Source organism: Puma concolor, chromosome B4 (genome assembly GCF_028749965.1).
Source record: "Puma concolor isolate L17-30 chromosome B4, mPumCon1.1.hap2, whole genome shotgun sequence".
NCBI classification, from domain to species: domain Eukaryota; kingdom Metazoa; phylum Chordata; class Mammalia; order Carnivora; family Felidae; genus Puma; species Puma concolor.
The window spans coordinates 113343118-113361405 of record NC_141673.1 but is presented as its reverse complement, the minus strand read 5'-3'; the positions used below and the strand labels follow the sequence as shown (position 1 = coordinate 113361405).

General features: G+C 35.9%; 1 protein-coding gene across 1 annotated transcript in view; it reads left to right on the top strand.

Annotated features, from left to right (window-relative positions):
• LOC147579426 (uncharacterized) overlaps positions 1–17852 on the top strand; it is a 67613-nt gene extending 49761 nt beyond the window's left edge. Inside the window, exons 4-5 of the mRNA XM_086714618.1 lie at positions 1529–1651; positions 17698–17852. Coding sequence (XP_086570744.1) covers positions 1529–1651; positions 17698–17837 — 263 coding nt within the window. The 3' untranslated portion in view covers positions 17838–17852. The remainder of the gene's footprint in view (positions 1–1528; positions 1652–17697) is intronic.
• The last annotated feature ends 436 nt before the right edge of the window (positions 17853–18288 follow it).

Genomic DNA, 18288 nt, shown 5'->3' with positions numbered 1-18288 from the left:
TTTAAGTTCCATATGCCATGAGATGGATGGAGCTAGAGAATATAATGCTAAATGGAAAAAGTCGGTCAGAGAAAGACAAAAACCATGTGATTCTACTCATATGTGGAATGTAAGAAACAAAACAAATGAGCAATGGAAAAAAAGAGAAAGAGAAAGACAAACCAAGAAATAGACTCTTAACTACAGGGAACAAACTGATAGTTACCAGAGGGGAAGTATGTGGGGGATGGGTGAAATAATGATGGGAATTAATGAGGCACTTGTGATGAGCACTGGGTGGTATATGGAATTGTCGAATCACTATATTTATTGTACACTTGAAAGTAACATAACATTGTATGGAAACTAACTGGAATTAAAATAAAATTTAAAAAATGAAGCAAATAAATTTTTTTAATGTTTTATTTTTGTTTTTAAGAGAGAGAGAGAGAGAGAAAGAGAGAGAGCATGAGCGGGGGAAGGGCAGAGACTTTGGGCGGGGGGGGGGGGGGGGGGCGGGGCTGAGGGGAACAGAAGATCTAAAGCAGGCTCTGCACTGACAGCAGCAAACCCAATTCAGGGCTCAAACTCATGAACCTGAAATCATGACCTGAGCTGAAGTCAGATGCTCAAGTCACTGAGCCACCCAGGCTCCCCACAAATAAAAATGACTAACTCAAACAGCTTATGACTAAGGCATTATAAAAATGAAACTGTTTGAATCAAGCAGTTAAATTTGTTCCGTGTTTTACTCTAGCAAATTTGATAAAGTATGAAGAGTAATTTTTCTGTCTTTAATTTTCAGACTATTTTTGTTTTGGTACTTTCAATTACTATTTTCTTCAATGTTCCTTATTATTAGGAGTCCTTGTCAATTTTAAATAATAACCTTTGGCAAAGCAATGAAGTACTCTTACCTACATTTAGTCAATTTAAAATACCATATCCTTTAAGAACAAAATTTATTTAGCTAATTAATCTATGCTTATTTACTAATTGTGAATTTATAATTAAATGTTCTAAGCAAAATTTGGAAGAAATTGCTAAGAGGAAAGGAGTTAAAACAAGACTATAGCTCAAATATAGAAATGAATATTCATGTTTAAGGTAAAGTGAGTTTGGGTTAAAGGTCAAGATTATGGAAGATGTTACCTAAAAGTACAGAACAAAAAAAGGGAGGGAAAATGAAAAAGTAGTTTATAGAAATTGGAATGATAGACAAGTGACCACTCAGATATGAAAAGAAGGGACCCCTGGGTGGTTCAGTCAGTTAAGTGTCTGACTCTTGATTTTGGCTAAGGTCATGATCTCAGGGTCATGAGATCCAGCCCCATGTAGAAGCCAGCTTGGGATTCTCTCTCTCCCTCTGTCTGCACTCCCCCACTTGTTCTCTCTCTATCCCTGTCCCTCTCTCAAAATAAATAAATAAACATTTAAATATGAAAAGAAAAATTACAAATGCAAAAATAAAAACTAATACATGGAGACTAGGGAGTAGTATGCAAATATTTGCAATGTCTTTGTGAAATTTTTTTTCATTTTATTTTAGGTGTGAATTTATTCAAAAACAGATATATGTCCACACAACATCAAGAAGATTTTTTTAACAGTCACATTGCACCACGTAAATTCTCTACAAACAGGATCAGTTTTTCAACCTTTGACACTCAAGGTAAAAGATATAACAATGTAAAATAACTAATTACCTGGAATACTTTTTGTAGCATGATTTTTCATTTTACTTTTTATGAAATGTTTTAAGCATTCAGAAAGTATGTAAAACTAATATAGAGTTTTTTAAAAAGTCATTCTAATGGTTCCTACTCTGTGCTGTTATAATCCCATTCCCTTCTTTCCCAGCTTTCACATCTGCCACCATAAGCCATATATAATAATGATGTTCTATACCAGTACTTTCCAAAATACTTGATTATGCCCTCTTTTTTATTTCCCTTTATTGTGAAATTACCCACCTTGTCTTCTCCCCCACCTCCCACATTATTCCAGGACAATCCACTTTATAAAATTATGTACCACACACACACACACACACACACACACACACACACATACACACACACACACACACACACACACACACACACACATTTTTAGCATAAATCTGCAAGTTAAATGCTTTTACTTCTTCTCTTTTTGTTTGTGTTGCTTTCCTGAGTATATTTTATGCCATCTCAGCAATAGTTTTTAAAATGCATTTTTAGGGGCATCTGGGTGGCTCAGTCGGTTAAGCGTCTGACTTCACCTCAGGTCATGATGTCGCGGTTTGTGAGTTCAAGCCCAGCATTGGGCTCTGTGCTGACAGCTCAGAGCTTGGAGCCTGCTTCAGATTCTGTGTCTGCCTCTCTCTCTGCCCCTCCCCCACTCATGCTCTGTCTCTCTGTCTCTCAAAAATAAACGTTAAAAATTAAAAAAAAAAATAAAATGCGTTTTTTAAATGTAGCATTTTAGTTAGAATTAGGTCATTAGGATAGCTAGTCTTCTGTACCACCTGCATCCAAAATTATATTCAGTATATAATACCAAGATGTACCAAAATATTTTCATACAATCTAGTCTTGATACTTTCATGAAAATAAGGTGAAGAATAAACATAAATTTCACAGTATGGGGCCATTACCCTAACATGCACTAAGGTTTTTATCTTTAGTGACTTGATCCCCCCCAGCTTTTGTTCATATTTGACAAATGTTAATGACTAGTTTAGAATTATGGCTTGAAATAAATAATGTCAACAGTATTTTATTTTCTCACTTACAAACTCTTGCTAAGCCTCTCAGCCTGTGGCTTCAGTTTAATTCTAGCCAATGAGTAAATAATATAAGGCTTATACTTATTTGTTTAAATGAAAGTGTTCTGCAACAGCACATTACTTTTAAAATCAGTAGGATTTGTAAAAAAAAAAATCTAATAAACTTTAACTGAATTAGTGAGGAGAAACCAATGGTTTATGCCTATAGTTCAGATTGTCAAAGATATCCTTATGGATGCATCCTTCTAAATTAGATTACATATCAAATACAAAAATGAGTATTCTGGTCCCAAATAAAACAGCATTTGGATAAAGGACAAAATTAAGGAAGATGCTGAGAATAAGAAACTCTATCCTTCTAACAAAAACTGTGTATGCCACCCTCTATAGCAGGTAAAAAACAGTGAAGACTGTACTGCTAATTATTCTAATTTACATAGGAAAAGGAAGAAGAGCTTTTGTACATCTATATTTGCAAATACTAAAAGCACTACTGCATTAAAATGCTACAAAAGAAAAGAAAACCTTTCTCAATGAGAAGGGAGAAAGCTTTCTAAAAAGCACTTTGATATAATTAGATATATCAGAGAACTAAAAACAATAAGTGACATTTCCTGTAAAATATTTGGCAAGAGAGAAGGAGGATCACAGTGATGACATCAACATTGCAGGGTTTTTGTTTCTTTTTTTCTTTTTTTGCCATCTCCCCTCCCCCTGCCCCACCCAAGGAAAACCAAGTTGATGATCATCCACAGATGAGAGACGTTTTGTTGAGCCCAGGAGTCCATGGAAGTAGTTCCAAGCACACTGTTGGAACAACAACAAAATCTAATATTGGATACATTGTAGAGGGCAAAAGGAACATTTTGACTTTATTGCACCACTCCTTCAGGACAGCCATACTTCATTGTCAAGAGAGACCTTTTCATCCTGGGATTTCTTGCATGGGAAAGAGTGAGAGCATGTGAGTAAGTACCCAGCTTCTTTAGGTATGCAGGATACTGTCAAAAAGACCCATTTCTCTCCTATCTTATCCAGAGAACTGAGTCATAAGCTGCATGACCAGAGGGCAGAGAACGGCTGAGAGAACGGCAGCCAAGGCTCAGAACTAAATGTATAAAAGGATTGTGACTGCTAAGTGTGTCAAGGACTCAATCAGGAGGCCCACACATGAGCTGCTGAAAATACCTCACCTGTGGATCCCCCACACCTGACCCACAGGCACCTCCAGCACTTCATGTGTCTCATCCACACAAACTCCACCCTGTGACTGGCTCCCTGTGCATGCTCCCAACCACAACAGGAGTGAGCTTTGACAGACAGTGGACACCCACAAAAAGCAGACCTGGAAGAAAACATAAAGTTGAGCAGTCAGCACTGCCATAAGGAAAACAAAAAGGAGGACTTGAGCAACCAGCCTGTCTTTATAGCACAGAAACAAGGCTTAAGAATTCTCCCACAAAAGAGAGCAAAAGGTATGGAACAGGCATACCCATAGAAATGGTCTGAAAAAACTTAAGAAACCCCAGCAGGGCTGACAGAAGGGATTTCTCTCTGGAAGCCAGTCAATAAGCCTGGAGGAGGTGACTACTTTTAAAAATGTAATGACAGCAGAGAGCACATTTAGGAACATGAAAAATCAAGGAAACATGTTACCATGAAAGAAATACAATAATTTTCCAATAACTCAAAAAAAAATGAGATTGGCAATTTAACTGATAAAGAATTCAAAATAGCTGTTTTAAGGAATCTCAGTGAGCTACAAGAAAACACAGAAAGGGGCACCTGGGTGGCTCAGTTGGTTAAGCATCTGACTCTTGATTTCAGCTCAGATCATGATTTCACAGTCCTAAGATTGAGCTCCATATTTGGAGGCTGGGGGGCTCTTTCTCTCTTAAGATTCTCTCTCTCCCTCTCCCTCTGTCCCTCCCCTGCTCACACATGTGTGTATGTGCTCTCAAAAAAAAAAAATTTTAAAAGAAAACACAGAAAGGCATCTCAATGACAGCAGGAAAATAATATACAAAGAAAATGAGAAGTTTAATGGAGAAATAGAGATCATAAAAAGAATCAAACAGAAATTCCAGAGTTAGTAGCAAATCCAGCAGAAGACAGAATTTGTAAAGTAGAAGACAGTATTAAGATTATACAAAGAAGAGAAAATAAATGAATGAAGACGATATGAACTATGGAACACCAATAATCTGACTAATATATGGATGATTAGAATAGCAGAAGAAGAGGAGAGGGACAAAGCTTATGTAAAGAAATAATGGCTGAGAACTTCCCAAATCTAGGGAGATATTTGAATATCCAAGTTCACAAAAATAATAAATCAGTGCAAAACTTCAATCCACAATAATATTGGCCAATACACATTATAATAAAACTGTCTAAAATCAAATACAATGAGAGAATTTTAAAAGCAGTAAGAGGAAAATATTTCTTGCATACATGGGAATCCTCTCAGGCATTAGAAGCAATGTCTGCAAAAACATTGCAGGCCAAAAAACAGTGGGATGATATATCAAAGTGTTGAAAAAAACAACTACCCAAAAAGAATACCAGGCAAAATTGCCTACCAGAAATGAAGGTGAAATAAAACTCAAAAACAAAGAGAAGCTGAATTGGTTTATCACCACTAGAAAGGCCTTACAATAAATGCTGAAAGGAGTTCTTTAGGCTGAAATGAAAGGACACTAATTATGACATGAAAGCATACAGTAAAATAGTAAAGACAAATATATAAATTCAGAAAACTCTAATGCTGCAGTATGGTAAAATATTAACCTTTTAACTGTAAAGGTTAAGGGGAAAAGGTATTGAAAATAACCACAGCTATAGTAATTTGTTAATGGATACACAAAATAAACAAAGGTAAATTATGACATCAAAAACATAAAAGGTAGGAGGAAGAGTGGCATACCAAAATTGTAACAAATGTCATTCCTGACTGTACTTCCTCAAAGAAGAAGAAAAACTAAAATCTATTCATGGACAGGACACCACTGAGAAAATCCTAGAACATTGGGGTGAAGGTGAAGCACCACTGTCTCCACATCATAGAGACCAAGACCAATTGCATTAGAAAGATAGGAAAAGTGGCTACACACTGACCATATTGCCTCTTCCCCATGCCCATTGGAGAACTACATTGAGAGATTTCCCCTGAGCCCCATTTCTCCAGTTGGAAAAGAGAGCCCAGGATGAACATTCAGCTCCTATAGCATTGTGTCACCTGTTGGGAGCCCCCACTCTGGTCTCACACCATGGGGATTGTGGGGTAATCCAGGGGACTTGGTCACTGGGAATCTGTGACAGGGAAGGGAGGAATTGCTTGCAAAAACCCACACTCAGACCTTGGCAGATTGAGTTCCTACCTGTAGTACCAAAGTAGTATCCTTACCACAGGTTTGCTCATCTGCAGAGCCAAGACAGTGACATAATCTCACCAGGGAACTTGGTGAGGAGCAGGTCTGTATGACTTGGGTTCTTAAAAGAGGAATCTTGCTAGCCCTGGAGCTTGGTCTACCACTGCACAGAGAGGGGAGCTAAGTCATAGCATCGTTCACCATTGAGTATATCTCTTGCCCCACCTGACCAGGAAGACTGGTAAAACACCTGGAAGCTGTGTGGTTCAACACCAACTGAGCAGAAAATGACAGACAGAACTGATTATTTGCAGAGCAAAGCCAGCGGTAAATTTGGCCAGGGAACATGGGGAACTGTCATCTTGAGTCAAGATCACAAAGATCTGGACTTGAAGTCAGTTTCCCTATTTTGCCTAGGAAAGGGAACTAATTTGTAGCCCCACCAACAACCATGCCCAGCACATTCCAACTAGAAAACGTGATTGGGAACACTAGGAAGGCTGTTTGGAGCAGGTCTGCCCATTCTGCCTAGGCAAGGAAGCTCATTCATAAACCCTGCCCACTGCTGAGTGTAGCTCTTAGACCAACCTAACCAGAAAGCCTAGATAGAGCAACTAGAGGCTCTGTAGCCCAGCCACACTTGAACAGAGGATACAGCAGGCATAACTGGTCTTTGGCAGAGCAAAGCCAGTAGCACTATTTGGCCAGGGAAATGGGCACAATTTACTTGAGTCAAGACCACAAAAAAGACCCTTGCCACTTATGGAGCCAGTTCTGCTCCAGCCAGGCAGGGAGACTATTCTTTGTTAAAAACTCTATCAAAAAACAAAACAAACAAAAAACACCAAAGCTATATCCAATCAATGAATTCAATAAAGTTGCAGGGTGCAAAATTAACATGCAAAAGTCAGTAGCATTTCTATACTTTAACAACAAATTATCTGAAAAAGAAATAAAATGATCCCATTTACAATAGCATCAAAAAAATTAAATAGTTAGGAAAAAGTGTAACCCTGGAGGTAAAATATGTCCACACTAAAAACTACAAAACATTAATGAAAGAAACTGAAAAAAAAAAAAAAAAGAAAAGTATCCCATGTTCATGAATTGGAAGAATTAATATTGTCAAAATATCCATACTACCCAAAGTCATCTATAGGTTCAATGCAATTCCTATTAAGATTCCAATGGCATTTTTTTACAGTATTAGGGAAAACAAGCCTAAAATTTATATAGAATCACAAAGACCCTAATTAGTCAAAGCAATCCTGAGAAAGAACAAAGCAAGAGGCATCATACTTCCTTATTTCAAGCTCTATTATAAAGCTATAGTAATGAAAACAGTTGGCATAAAAACAGATACACCAACCAAACAGAATTGAGAGCCAAGAAATTAACACATTCATATATGGCCAACTACTATTTGACAGAGGAGCCAGGAATACTCAAGGACACATGTAGGGTCAAAGTGAAGGAAAAAGATATTGGTGGAAGCCAAATGAAAGCAACGTAGCTATACTTGTATCAGGCAAAATAGACTTAAATTCAGAAGCAGTAACAAGAAGACAGACTGATAATTATATATTTATAAAATTGCAAATTCATCAGGAGAATGTAACAATCATAAATTTTTATTCACCCAACATCAAACACCTAAATATATCCAGCAAGTATTAACAGATATGAAGGGAGAAATAGACAATAATATAATAATAGTATGAGAATTCAATACCTCACTTTCAACATCATACACCCATAGATCATCCAGACAGAAAATCAATAAGGAGACATTGAACTTGAGCTCTACTTTAAACCAAATAGACCTAACTGACATATAGAGAATTCCATACAATAGCAGCACAATACACATTCTCATATCCTTCCCAAATACACACACAGCAGTCTCCAGAAGAGATCATATGATAAGTCATAAAACAAGTCTTAGACTATCTAAGAAGATTGAAAATTACCAAGAATTTTTTTCTGACTGCAGTGGTATGGAATGAAAAATCAATAACTGAGTGAAAACTAGTAGATTCACAGATATGTGTAAAGTAAACAACACATTCCCAAACAACCAATCAAAGAACAAACAAAATGTAAAATGAATAAATAACTTGAAACAAATGAAAATAGAAATACAACACACCAAAACTTAAGGATGAATCAAAAGCAGTTCTAAAAGGTAAGTTTATAGGGGTAAACATCTGCATTACAAAAAAAGGAAAGAAAGATATCAAGTAAAAAACTTTTTACCACAAGGAACTACAAAAGAAGAAAATGCTAAGCCCAAAGTTAGCACAAATAAAGAAATAGCAAAGATCAGACTGGAAATAAAGACCATAAAAATAATAAAAAGATCAATGATGATAAGAAATGGGTTTTTTTGAAAAGGTAAAGAAAATTGACAAAACTTTAGCTAGACTAAGTATTTTTTCTACAAAAAGAAAGACTCAAAGGTCAGAAATGAAAGAGTAGACATTAAAATGATACTATAGAGATTCAAAGATTATGAGATACAATGAATAATTATAAGCCAAAAAATTGTATAACCTAGAAGAAATGGATAAATTCCTAGAAACATATCATCTACAAAGACTGAATTGTAAAGAAATAGAAAATCTAAGTAGACCAATAATGATAATATTGAATCAGTAACCAAAAACAACCCATCAAAGAAAAGTCCACACCTAGGTGGTTTCACTGGTGAATTCTACCAAACATTTAAAGAATAATTAATGCCAGTCTTTCTCAAAAACTTCCCAAAAATTGAAGAGAAAGACATTCTCTCAAGCTCATTTTACAAGGTTAGCATTACCCTCATACCAAAGGACAGTACAAGAAAAGAAAATTATGACCCTGAGAAATAATATCCCTGAAGAAAATTGAAGCAAAAATTCTCAACAAAATTCCAGCAAAACAAACTCAACAGTACACTGAAAGGATAATATTCTGTGACCAATTGGGATTTATCCATAAGGTGCAAAGATGGATCTACATACATCAATCATTATATGTGATACACCACATTAACAAAATGAGGTAAAAATCACATGATCACCTCAATAAATTCAGAAGAGACATTTGACAAATTTAACATCTTTTCATGATAAAAACTCTCCATAGGTATGGAAGGAACATATCTCAACATAATAAAGGTCATTTATGACAAGCGCACAGGTGAAAGATTGAAAGGTTTTCAGGAAAAGGTGCCCATTCTCATCATTACTATTCAACTTAGTACTGGAAATTTTAGAGCAATTAAGCAATAAAAAGAAATAAAAGGCATCCAAATCAGAAAAAGTGAAGTTTGTAAATGATATGATATTATATAGAGAAAATCCTAAAGATTCTACCATAAAAGTGTTAGGACTGATAAGTGAAGGCAGTAAAGTCGAAGGATACAAAATCAATATACAGAAATGAATTGCATTTCTATGCACTAAAAATGAAATATCTGAAATAGAAATAAGGAAAACAGTCTCATTCACAGTAACATCAAAACAAATAAGTATTCGGAATACTTTATTCAAAATAAATTATTTATTCTTAATAAATTTAAACAAGGTTGATAATAATCTAAGCATAACAACGATAACATTTTGACGAAAGAAATTGAAGAAGCACAAATAAATGGGATGATACCCTAGGTTTGTGGATTGGAAGTTAATGTTTTTAAAATGTTTATACTATCCGGGGCACCTGGGTGGCTCAGTTGGTTGGGCGACTGACTTCAGCTCAGGTCATGATCTCACAGTTTATGAGTGCGAGCCCCACGTCAGGCTCTGTGCTGACAGCTCAGAGCCTGGAGCCTATTTCAGATTCTGTTTCTACCCCTCTCTCTACTCCTCCCCTGCTCATAATCTGTGTCTCTCTGTCTCTAAATAATAAATAAACGTTAAAAAAATTTTAATGTTTATACTATTCCAAAAAGTCATCTATAGATTCAATGCAATCTCTATTAATACTTCAATGGAATTTTTCTGAAAATAGAGAAAACTATCTTAAAATTTGTTTGGAACCACAAAAGACCCTGAAGAGCCAAAACAATCCTGAGAGAGAGCAAGCTAGAGTCATTACGCTTCTTTATTTCAAACTATATTACAAAGCTATAATAATCAAAACAGGATAGTACTGACATAAAAACAGACCATATACCAAAGGAACAGAATCAAGAGCCTGGATAAATCTTCATATATATTAATATTTGACAGGGAGATAAGAATACTTAGTGGGAAATAATAGTGTCTTAAGTGAATGATGTTGGAAAATTGGTTATCAATATGCAAGAACAAAAAACCATATTTTATATCATTAACAAAAATTAATTTGAAATAGATTAAAGATTTATGTGGGATCTGAAGCCTCAATACTCCCAGAAGAAAACAGGTAAAAAGCTCCTTGACATATACGTTGGCAATGATATTTTTGACATTACACCAATAGCACAAGCAACAAAAACAAAAGCAGGTGGAACATCAAACTAAAATTTCTGCTCAGCAAAAGGAACCATCAACAAAATGAAAAGGCAACTTACAGAATGTGAGAAAATATTTGAAACCATCTATCTGATAATAATTTAAAACCCAAAGTATGTAAGGAACTCTTACAACTCAGTAGCAAAAAAAGGAGTAGGAGGGACAGGGGGGAGGAGAAGGAAAAACCCTAAAACTAAACAATGCTATTATAAATGGTGAGAGGATGTAAATAGATATTTTTCAAAGAAGACATACAAAGAAGCCAATGGATACATAAAAAAGTGCTTGACATCACTAATCAAGGAAATGCAAATCAAAGCTACAATGAAATATCATTTCACACCCATTAGAATGGTTATCAGCAACAAGATAAATGATAAAAAAATGTTGGTGAACATGTAGGGAAATGGTAACATTTGCACATTGTTGGTGGGATTGTAAATTGGTGCAACTACTATGGAAAACAGTATAGATGTTCCTTCTAAGATTGGCATGTGGAAAAGCCCAATGTACAAGCAATTTTGAAGTCTCTGTTTGCATTTGTTAGCTTTTGTTCCATTTACTAAGGTTATATAGCCAAGATCAGAGTTTTATGAGAGGATATGAATACCAGTAGTCAAGAACACATCAAGGCCATTATTGAAACCAATCCACCATAGTATGTCCTCTGATTGCAAATATTCTTGATACCCCTCCCATGCAAAATACATGTGCTCTTCCCAAAACCCCACAAATTTATATTAAAATTTTGCACTAGGGCCAAAGATCACTTTTTTTTATCTATAATCATTTTCAGAGGCAGCTCCTCTGATGTGACTCCCTGCAAAACACACACACACACACACACACACACACACACACACACACTTACACACAAATACAATAACAATACAGGGATAGGCCCTTCAGTAGCCAGTCCTCTACAAAAAGGTGGCTCCCCCCCCAAAAAAAAACAAACACGCACATAGCAGTCAAGGATCCATACAGCATACAGTTATGTTGCCTTTTCCATCATTCAATTATACTATATTTTAATTATATTGTAATTTTCTCAATAAAAATATGCATGCAAAAAAGAAGAGAACCAGGGTATTGGGAGATCCTAGGATGAAATGCAGACTGGAACATATGGAACATACAAGTATATGACGATTGATGTCACCATCATGATAGCATAACATGTCCCTTCTTTCGTGCCCCCATTCTCAACGACAAAAATTTGGCACCCATTCATGAACAAAAGTACAACTGAAGTTATGGGACCCAGCATCATACACCAAGGGACCTGGAAAAGCCTTGCCCACCTGTGCATCAGGTAATAGGCAGACAAACCTCCATCTTGGCTGTGGACTCTGAGGTAGCTCATGAATGGTTCCAACCCCTCTTGGCCACAGTCAGGGAGCATCTGAAGAACACCGACTTGATCAGTCACCCACAGACAAGAGAGCTTTGTGGAAGTCCTGGTTTCTAGATAAGAAATTCCATTACTTTGTTGGAGCAAAAAATAAGATTTTGGACACATTGGATTGGATAAGAAGAATAGTTTGACTCTGCCTGCATCACATGTCCCCCAACATGGTACAGCTAAGGCCAAGTGAGACTTTCTCATTCCATGATTTCTCCCACTGTGAGGGAAGGGAGAATAGGTTAGTTGTGCAGGACACAAAGCATCCAGCATACTAAATTATGGGGTGAGAGGAGATCAGGAGAGTGGCAGATTCTCAGAAAGCATTAAAGGGATATAGTTATGCTGTCTTGTGGATTCCCATCAGGAAATCCACCCATGAGATGCTGGGAAAGCCTCACTTGCAGATCCCCCCAACTAGTTGCAGGCATCCCCAGTAACAACCTTATCTCACCCACATCTCCCCCAACTCTGCAGCCAACTCCCTGTGCATGCTCCTGAGAGTGCTTTGTTGAACAGCTAGGAGCACTTGCAGAAAACAAGCCAGGTTCTGTGGGCTAGAGAAAAACTACAACTTGAGCTGTAGGGAAACAACTTGACCTTAGGGAAAACAAAAGGGAAACTAAACTGTCAGCGCTTGGCCTGGTCTGTTGCAAGATCCAGAGAAAATATACAAGTTTAGGAATTCTGCCACAGGAGGGAGCGAGAAGTATGGAGCGGGGTTGTGCAGTCAAGATGGGAGAAAGTCTCTGGATTTCTAGCAGAGCTGATGAAAGGCAGTCCTTCCCTGAAGGCAGTTAGTAATGGGTGACTACTACTTCAAATGTAAGACAGCAACACAAAACTCCAAGGTATATGAAAAATCAAGGAAACACGATACCACCAAAGGATTACAATAATCTTCCACTACCAAACCCAAAGACACAGAGATCTAAAATTTACCATATAAAGCATTCAAAATAGTGGTTTTATTATATAAATATATATGGGAAATAAATTATATATAAAAATATAATTATATATTATTTGTATATAAAATATAATGTTCATAATAGAATTGAATATATATAATGGAATACTATTCAGCTATAAAAAAGGAAATCCTGCCATTTTCAGCAACATGGATGGACCTTGAAGGAATTATGTTAAAGTGAAACAAGTCACACAGAGAAAGACATACAATACGATCTCATTTATATGTGGGATCTAAAAAAAAAAAAGCTGAACTCATGGAAACAGAGAATAGAATGGTGGTTACCAGAGGCTATAGGTTGGGGAAATGAGGAGATGTTGGTCAAAGAGTACAAACTTCCAAGTTAGAAGATGAATAAGTTCTGGATATTTAATGCACATCATGTACAAAACAGATGAACATAAAGGAAGGGAAGCAAAAGTAATATAAAAACAGATAGGGGGACAAAACATAAAAGACTCTTAAATATAGAGAACAAACAGAGGGCTGCTGGAGGGGTTGTGGGAGGAGGGATGGGCTAAATGGGTAAGGGGCATCAAGGAATCTACTCCTGAAATCATTGTTGCACTATATGCTAACTTGGATGTAAATTAAACAATAAAATAAAATAAAATAAAATAAAATAAAATAAAATAAAATTAAATTAATAAATAAGTAAATAAATAAAGCACATCGTGATGATTATAGTCAACAATACTGTATTATATGCTTGAAAGTTGCTAGAAGAGTAAGTGTTAGATGTTCTCACTACAAAAAGATATGGTAATTATATGATGTAATAGAGGAATTAGCTAATGCTATGGTAGTAATCATTTTGCAATAGATAACTGTGTCAAACCAACACATTGTACACCTTCAACTTATGCTATATTATATGTCAAACATATCTCAATAAAGCTTGAAAAAAACAATAAACGCATGACATAACCTTACTGAGAGAAGCAGAGAAAAATGAGTGCTCAAAGGAACTGGAAAAGAGTGCTTTGAGTGGATACTGTAAGGCTAAAGACACAAACAACTGCAAAATATTGTACTCTAGTTGGTAAATTTGTTTCTCAGAGAGGTACAGTTTAGCAACTATATAAAAAAAAACACTTGAATGAGGCACAAATTGCATATCAGAAAATCTATCCCATCTTAATTGTATGAGTCAAGGATTTTAGTAGATTTATCTAGGTATGCAGTCACCATCTTAATTCAGTTTTCAGGATCCCTAATGATAGTTAAGTTAGTTCTCACTCCCCGTCCCAGGCAAACCACTAATCTGCTTTTGGTGCCTATCAATTTGCCTTTTCTGGACATTTCATATGAATGGAATCAAAGAATACATGGTGTTTTGTATGTAGCTTCTTTCAGTGAGCATGATTTTGAAGTTCACCCATATAGTAACATGCATCATTTTTATTGCTGAATAGTATTCCTTTCTATGGCTGTAGCACATTTTTTCCCTCAGCATTATTGCCACTTTTATTTTATTTTATTTTTAATTTTTTTTAACGTTTATTTATTTTTGAGACAGAGAGAGACAGAGCATGAACGGGGGAGGGTCAGAAAGAGGGAGACACAGAATCTGAAACAGGCTCCAGGCTCCGAGCTGTCAGCACAGAGCCCGACGCGGGGCTCGAACTCACGGACCGCGAGATCATGACCTGAGCCGAAGTTGGACGCTTAACCGACCGAGCCACCCAGGCGCCCCTTATTGCCACTTTTAATGACAATTTGAAAAAGTAAAATTAGGATTATTACATCTTACCTCTGTATCTCAAACTTTAAAAAAATTTTTTTTATGTTTATTTTTGAGACAAAGAGAGACAGTATATGAGCAGGGGAGGGGCAGAGATAGAGGGAGACACAGAATCCTTATCAGGCTCCAAGCTCTGAGCTGTCAGCACAGAGCCCGATGCAGGACTCAAACCCATGAACCATGAGATCATGACCTGAGCCAAAGTCGGACGCTTAACTGACTGAGGCACCCAGGCGTCCCTGTATCTCAAACTTTTAATTATTATTTCTGAAAGAGATATTTGAAAGGTTAAGAGAAACATTGAGATGAAACATATACTTAATTTTCAAAGCCTTAAACAAATAATTGAGTTAAATTTGGTTCCTAGTGATACAAGTGAAATACTGTAGCATTGTTCTCCAAGTACACTGAAGTGTAGCACATATTCTTTATCCATTCTTAGGCTGATGGACATTTAGGTTCATTTCACTTTTTGGCTATAATGAATGTTGCTTTCAATATTCCTATGTTGGTCTTTGTGAAGACGTAAGTTTTCATTTCTCTTAGGTGGATATCTAGGAGTAGAGTTGCCATGTTGTATGGTAAATTTATGTTTAACTATTTTTTAATGTCAAACTTTTCTAAAGTGGCTGTACAATTTTACCTACAGACAAGCAAGGTATGAATGAATTTATTTCTTCATAGTCTTTCCATCATTTGGCTATTGTCCATCCTTTTGATTATAGACATTCTGTTGGATGCGAAATGGCATTTTATTGTGGTTTTCATTTACATTTTCCTGAAAAATTATTTTGGGAATCTTTTCATGTATTTAGTACCCATTTGTATATGTCTTTGGTGAAATGTCTTTTAAAACTTTTTAATTTTTGCCCATTTGTAAAGTTTAATCTTTTAAGTTCTTAAAATGTTAAGAGTTCTTTATATATTCTGGATGCAACTTCTTTATTGGATACATAATATGAAATTATTTTCTTTTAGTCTGCAGCTTGTCTTAACTTTCTTTATTACATATATATATGTAATACATATATATACATATATATATGTATATATATACACACACACATATACACATGTATATATACATATACACATGTATATGTATATATATACATATATATGTAATACATGTAATACATGTATATATATACATGTAATACATGTATATATATATATGTATATATATATACATGTATATGTATTATATATATATATGTGATTACTTTGAGAGAGAGAGAGAACATGAATGGGGGAAAGGTGTAAAGGGAAAGAGAGAGAATCTTAAGCAGGCTCCATACTCAGCACAGAACCTGACGTGTGGCTCAATTCCACAACCCTGGGATCATGGTCTGGGCCAAAATCAAGAGTCAGGCACTCAACAGACTGAGCCACCAAGGCATCTCTCATTTTAACTTTTTAAAAAAGGTTTTATTTATTTTTGATAGAGAGAGACAGAGCATGAGCAGGGCAGGGGCAGAGAGAGGGTGAGACACAGAATCCAAAGCAGGATCCAGGCTCTGAGCTGACAGCACAGAGCCTGATGTGGAGCTTGAACTCAAGAACCATGAGATCATGACCTGAGCTGAAGTCAGACCCTTAATCCAGTGAGCCACCCAGGCACCCCCCTCATCTTAACTTTCTTAATGGCAGTCAAAAGTTTTAAATTTTTATGAGGCCCAATGTATTAAATTTTCTTTTATGAATCATGCTTTTAAACTTGTATTTAAAAAACATTGTCTAATTAAAATCTCAAGATTTTCTATTTTTCTAAGACATTTATAGTATAACTATAACATTCAGGGATGTAATTTACTTTGAGTCAATTTTTATATATAATGAGAAGTTACTACCTAGTGTCATTTTGTATCAGCCTGAAGTATTCTCTTTAGCATTTCTTCTAAGACATTTTTGCTAATATAATAACAAATATTGTTAGTTTTTTTAATCTAGGAATGTTTTCGTTTTATCTTGAATAATAATTTTGCTGGGTATTAAATTCTTGATTGTGAATTTTTGCTTTCAGTACTTGAATTTTTTTTAACATTTATTTATTTCAGAGAGAGAGAGACAGAGCACAAGCAGGGAAGGGGCAGACAGAGAGGGAGACACAGATTCTGAAACAGGCTCCAGGCTCTGAACTGTCAGCACAGAGCCTGACACAGGGCTCAAACACACAAATTGTAAGATCATGACCTGAGCCCATACTCAGCCTGGCCCGTGCCACCCAGGCGCCCCTTGTAGCACTTTTAATATGTCATTCCACTGAGTTCTGTCCTCCATTGTTTGTGATAGAAAGTCAGATGTTGATCTACTTAATAGTTTTATTGATACATAAGCCACATACCATTCATTTCACTCATGTACAGTGTGTAAATCAATGGCTTTTAGTACATTCACAGAGTTGTGCTTCCATCACCATGTTCAATTTTAGAACATTTTCATTATGTGGAAAAGAAATATTCATACTCCAAGCCATCACCCACCAATCTAATTTCTGTCTCTATAAAATTTCCCTACACTGGCCATTTCAAAGAAATGGAATTTATATAGATGGTTTTTTGTGACTTGTTTTTTTATAACTTAGCTCTGATCTCTAAAACTATCCTTCTTGGGGCGCCTGGGTGGCTCAGTCGGTTGAGCGTCCGACTTCAGCTCAGGTCACGATCTCACGGACCATGAGTTCGAGCCCCCGCGTCGGGCTCTGGGCTGATGGCTCAGAGCCTGGAGCCTGCTTCCGGTTCTGTGTCTCCCTCTCTCTCTGCCCCTGCCCCGTTCATGCTCTGTCTCTCTCTGTCTCAAAAATAAATAAACGTTAAAAAAAATTAAAAAAATAAATAAATAAAACTATCCTTCTTAATGTATATTTCTTTACTAATTAATCATCTCAAAAATTTAGTTATTTCAATTTTATTGGCAAGTGTATCAAAATTAGTTACAAATGTAATCTAACAGTTAATATATTTTCTAATATTTCTAGAAAGATCTGAGTACATTTCACCCCATGTGAATAAACCTCCAAAAGCATATCACAGAACATCTAGGGCTGGGTCAACCATTTATAAAACCATCCAGTTTCCTTCACTAAATAAAGAACCTTCAGGTAATTTTTATTCTTAGTGTACAATGTGATTTTTTTTAATTAGTAAAGCATTAATTATATGTAAATAACCAGATTGTACCAGTCTTAGTCATATAACCAGCTTAGCAAAACATAAGTGAAAGTAAACACTGATTAAGCTCATCTAACATATATGCATTTTTATATATCTCTTCCTTCCCTGTCACCACTAAATTGGAGTTCCATTTTTTTTCAACCTTCTTTTCTTGCTCACTATTATAGATTCTGCAGATGGCTGAGATAAACCCATCTTATAATCCTCCTTTTTATATTTATACATTTTTCCTTTTGTCCAACCCCAAGCAGGATCTGCAACAGAGAAACTCAACATGAGGGTAAATTGGAAGGAAAATAAACATTATTTTTACTTTTCCCTTTTCCTTCATTACTATCTCCCCAGCCAATATCTAGGAACTAATTTATAGATGCCATTTCTTATTATTGCTCCAG